Below are 4,842 nucleotides of genomic sequence, written 5' to 3'. Positions count from 1 at the left end.
CTTATAGTCCCAGCCACTCAGGAGGCTGAGGAGGGAAGATTGCTTGAGCCCAGGAATTTGAGGCTGCATTGAGCTATGATCATACCACTGCACTATACCCTGTCTCTAAAGAAATAAAGTTCTACGGCTTCCGCCTTGTAGTTTTGGCCCATGAGGCCACATGGAAGTCCTTGCCTTGCTCTGGGCCTCTCCTTTGGGGTAAGCATCCTCCGTTTCAGGCCTTCTCTCTTGCCATACAGTGTCCCATTAGCCCTGGACAGCTGGTTGCTTCTCTGATGGAGTCCCCATACGTCCAAATGTGTGAGTGTGGCAGTGAATGTGTGTGACCCTCCTGGGTACCCTGGCTCACTCTGGTTCTCTCTGTCTCCCCCACTTCAGATGACAGTGCTGCAGCCCCCAAAACCCCCTGGGGCATCAACATCATAAAAAAAAATAAGAAGGCTGCCCCAAGGGCGTTTGGGGTCAGGCTGGAGGAGTGCCAGCCAGCCACGGAGAACCAGGTGGGTCTCTGCCACACACCAGAGCAGGCCCGGCAGGGGGAGACCGAGACACAGAGGGTCACAGCAGCAAGGGACGTGGAACCTTCTCTCCACAAACACAGCTGGGAAAACAGCCCAAAGATGGGAAGGCCCCCGCCTGCCCCAGGCCTCCTAGGGAGGGAGCAGCAGGGCTGAGGCTGAGCCCGGCTCCTTCTCAGATCATGGCAAGGCTTTGGTGTCATTTCTCATTCCCAGACTGAAGGCAGCAAGGGCCTTTTGTTCCCCTCAAGGGTTCCTGGCAGCAGCTCTGGGCCTTGCGCTGTCCCCATCTTGGCCTCCCCAGCTCCTCTGGCCCCTGTCCCACCTAACACCCCTCCGCTGTGTCCCCAGCGCGTCCCCTTAATCGTGGCTGCATGCTGTCGCATTGTGGAGGCACGAGGGCTGGAGTCCACAGGCATTTACCGAGTACCCGGCAACAATGCAGTGGTGTCCAGCCTGCAGGAGCAACTCAACCGAGGGCCTGGTGACATCAACCTGCAGGATGAGGTGGGTGAAGCTGGGGGTCTGTGGAAGGGGGGCCGAGATCGTGTGTGGGTGGTGCTCCACTTGGAGAGTTCTGTGGTCTATTGTGTTGCATGCATTGTGCCCTGTGACATGCCCGGCATTGGTCCAGAACACCAGGATGGGCAAGATGGGACCTGCCCCTGCTGGCCAGCCCAGGGATGGGCATCACCCCAGGCTGAAGCTGAACAAGTAAATGCAGTCATGGCCTGGGGAGCTCTGAGGCAGAGGCTCACAGACAGCAGTTTTGTCTGAGTGTTTAGGATGAGTAGAGTTAAACAAAAGCCGGTGAAAGCCAGGTAAGGGCATTCCAGGCAGCAGAATGGCCTGCGCAGTGGTGTAGATGCAGAAAGTTTGCCAGGAGTCAACCAGCTTTCTCTGTAGGGGGCAGAGAGTATACATTTTCTGCTGTAGTTTGCTCTGTTGCCTTTCCCCCTTCTCTTCCTCCTCCTCCTCTTCCTAATACTTTAACAATGTAAAAACCATACGTAGCTCAAGGGCCATCCAAAAGCAGGCTCTGGCTGGATATTGCCTACAGACCATGGTTTACAAAGTGCCGGCTTAGAAAAAGGGGAATATATGATGTTTTCTAGAATGGCCAGCAATTTGGGTGGCTGCAACATGGAAAGAGAAGTGGCTGATCAGGCGAGATGAGACCAGCCTGTGAAGGGATCTGCAATCACACTTAAGTGTTTCCAGCAGGGCCGGCGATTCTCAAATAGTGTTCCCCAGAGTCCTAGGGTTCCCCAGAGGGGCCTTGGGAGGCCAGGGGCAGTTCAGGACCCCCTATCCTTGCTAGAGCATCCGTGCTTTGCCCTGTCTGTTGTACTGGGTTTTCATGTACAATTTTATTTGCCCAAAGGGGCTCTGATAAAAAAGATATTTTGGAAAACCATGAATGTGAGCAGCAATGTCCCATGAGTCACACACGTGAAGGCTCATGGAATGCACGAGTCTTCCTCTCCTTGGAGAATGAGGAGCTGAGACAAGTGTATGTGAAATTGCGGACGAGAGAAAAAGGCGATCTCTCATCAGGGACCACACTGTGATGAGGAAGGAGAGAGTGCTCAGGCTGGAGCAGGTGGTGGCTCGAGAGTTTGAGTGTTGGAGGAAGGAATAGGAGGGGGCAGGTGGACAGGAAGGCTGTTGGGTGTGAGACAATGGCATTTTCCAAAACCCCGGTGAGGGCCGGGGAGGGTTTGAGGGTTACGACAGAGAGTGGATCTACCGCCTGGGCTTGGAGGTGGGGAAGGTGAGGCCCCGGGGGGAGAGAGAGGGCATTTGATGGCTTCACTGAAGGCTTCGACCTTGATATGATGGACAGTAGGGAGCTTTTGATGGTTCTTAAGCTGGGGAAGCATTGTGAGAGCAAAGTTCAAGAAAGAGTAATGCTGCCGCTCATGCCCGATGGATACAAATGGAGAGGACAGGGGCCTGGGGAGAAGTCACTATCTATGGAAGCGCTGAGGGTCAGGAGGACTTGGTGGTCCTGGGGGAAGGGGTTGGGAGCAACCCTAAGAGTTGGCTGCAAGAGAGGGAGGAAGGAGGGGCGAGAAAGAGCCGCATATTTGAGCTGGGGCTGGTGGTATCTTCCTCTGGCAGAAACCAGGGAGTAGGGCAGCGTGAGGAGAGGCGGAAGGGAGGGGCCGTCTCAGGGAGTGGCTGCATTGGATTTGGGGTGTGGAAAGTCCCCTGCATGGGGTGAGGACATAAACAGGTGCTAGACTGAGCATGGACTAGAGAGTGGCATGGGTCCTGCTGCAGCTGGGGCATGGGATGACCAAGGGTAGGCAGCAGAACAGCAGGGGCCACGCTCTGAGTGGGGCAGAAGGAGAGGGCCGCCTGTGAGGCTGGGGTGAGGGCAGACACTTCACTCTGGAGGAGCCAAGGAGCACTGGCCAGGGCCTTGGGTTTGGCAGCAGGGAGATGAGAGGAGCCCACACCTGAGGGCCAGGAGGTAACAGAGTCGGGTGGGCAGGAGCCGCACTGGGTGTGTGTGGGTGTGTGGTCAGCTTGGCCTCAGCCAGGGACGAGGGGACCATGCTGGCAGGCAGCTGGTCCCAGCCAGGGCCAGATGGGGGTGTGCCAGGTATATTGGGTGTGTTGTTTTGTCTTGGGTATCATTGCGTCATTTGTTGTGGGTGGTGCTGGGAGTAAGTGTAGTGGGGGACGAATCTAACCCCTGGTGAGCCTGCGGGAAGTGTATTGTTTATGGGATTGTCTGGCGTTAAGCTAAGACATTGTAATGAGTGTGTGTACTGCTGTGCTGTGTCTCTTTGTTGGGGGTATTAGGTCGCTTTCTGGGCCTGAGTTATTCTGAGCCATTCCCAGTGAGGCGGCTGTGCCTGACTTGGTTGCATTGTGGGGTGATGGTGCCCCCTGGTGGACAGAAGGGACAACGACCCGGCCGTTCATTCTTGTACTCAACCATTTATTTTGGAGTAGGGTTTCTCAACCTCAGTGGACATTTTGGGAAGAACAATTATTTGTTGTGTGGGGTTGCCCTGTGCATTGGAGGAAATTTGGCATCATCCCTGGCCTCTGTCTACTAGATGCAAGTGGCACCGCCCAGTTGGGAAAATCAAAATGGCTTCAGACATTGTGTCCTCTGGGGGTGGAGTGGGAGTTTTGGGGACAAAATTGCCTCCTTCTGTTAGAACTACTGATTTAGGGCCATGTGAGTACCAGGTTAACTGTCCTAGCTAGGTGATGGGAGCACAGTGGGAAATGAGACAGACGGGATCCTGGCTCCTCCTGGAGCTTACAGTCCTGCGCGGAAACAGACATGGACACGGAAACAAAAGCAGAAAATAATGACAAACTGGGTTAAGTGCCACGAAGGAAACAAAGTCAGGGCTGGGGTGCAGGTAACAGGGCAGTGGTGAAGGGGCTGCTTTAGCTATGAGGGTCAGAGAAGGCCTTTCTGAAGAGCGACTTTTAGGCATGGATGAGGAGCCAGTCATGTGGAGGCAGGGAGGAAAGTTCTGGTTGAGAGAACCAGCACATGCAGAGGGCCCAAGACAGGAAGGAGCCGGCATGAATGACTGCTGTGTCACAGCTGCTTAAACTGTGCCCAGTGGAGGCAGCAGCTGCCACTCACTGTGTCCCCACAGTGCCTGGGACTTTCTGTGGATGGGGAGGTGTTGGAGCCCACAGGCTGGCAGGAGCAACGAGGGGCTGGGGCCAAGTGAGAGTGTGGGCACAGGACCTCGCTGGGGTCTCAGTTCTGCTTCCACCACCCTGATGAGTAGAGAGCTTGGTCTAAGTGGGTCCCAGGGAGGGCCTGGTGGGCTTGATTGGGCTCTGGAGTGAATGATCATGAAGACATGGGCATCGGGCTGGGCCTGCCTGTGGCCTGACATCTGACCCCCCTCCCCCAGCGCTGGCAAGACCTCAATGTGATCAGCAGCCTGCTCAAGTCCTTCTTCCGAAAGCTGCCAGAGCCTCTTTTCACTGATGGTGAGTAGGAGGTGGAAGTGGGAGTGGGGAGGAGACACCAGTCTGTGCCGCACCCTGACCCCTACTTTTATATTTGGTTTGTTGGTTTTACTCTTTTTTTGGAGACAGTCTTGCTCTGTTGTCCAGTCTGGAGTGCAGTGGTGCAATCTCTGCTCATTGCAGCCTCAAGCTACTGGGCTCAAGCGATCCTCCCACCTCAGCCTCCTGAGTAGCTGGGACAACAGGTGAACACCACCACACTCAGCTAATTTAAAAGTTTTTTTTTTTTTGTAGAGATAGGGGTGTTTCTCACTATGTTGCTCATACTGGGCTTGAACTCCTAGGCCTGGGCTCAAGCAATCCT

At 55.0% G+C, this 4,842-nt stretch overlaps 1 protein-coding gene across 1 annotated transcript in view; it reads left to right on the top strand.

Moving 5' to 3' along the window:
• ARHGAP23 (Rho GTPase activating protein 23) overlaps positions 1-4,842 on the top strand; it is a 104,192-nt gene that overhangs the window by 64,044 nt on the left and 35,306 nt on the right. The window contains exons 15-17 of the mRNA XM_011960007.1: positions 379-500; positions 870-1,025; positions 4,421-4,499. Coding sequence (XP_011815397.1) covers positions 379-500; positions 870-1,025; positions 4,421-4,499 — 357 coding nt within the window. The remainder of the gene's footprint in view (positions 1-378; positions 501-869; positions 1,026-4,420; positions 4,500-4,842) is intronic.

This window comes from Colobus angolensis, unplaced genomic scaffold (assembly GCF_000951035.1).
Source record: "Colobus angolensis palliatus isolate OR3802 unplaced genomic scaffold, Cang.pa_1.0 Scaffold50, whole genome shotgun sequence".
In the NCBI taxonomy this organism is placed as follows: Eukaryota; Metazoa; Chordata; class Mammalia; order Primates; family Cercopithecidae; genus Colobus; species Colobus angolensis.
Note: the sequence above shows the minus strand (reverse complement) of the source record. Positions and strands in the feature narration are given on the sequence as shown.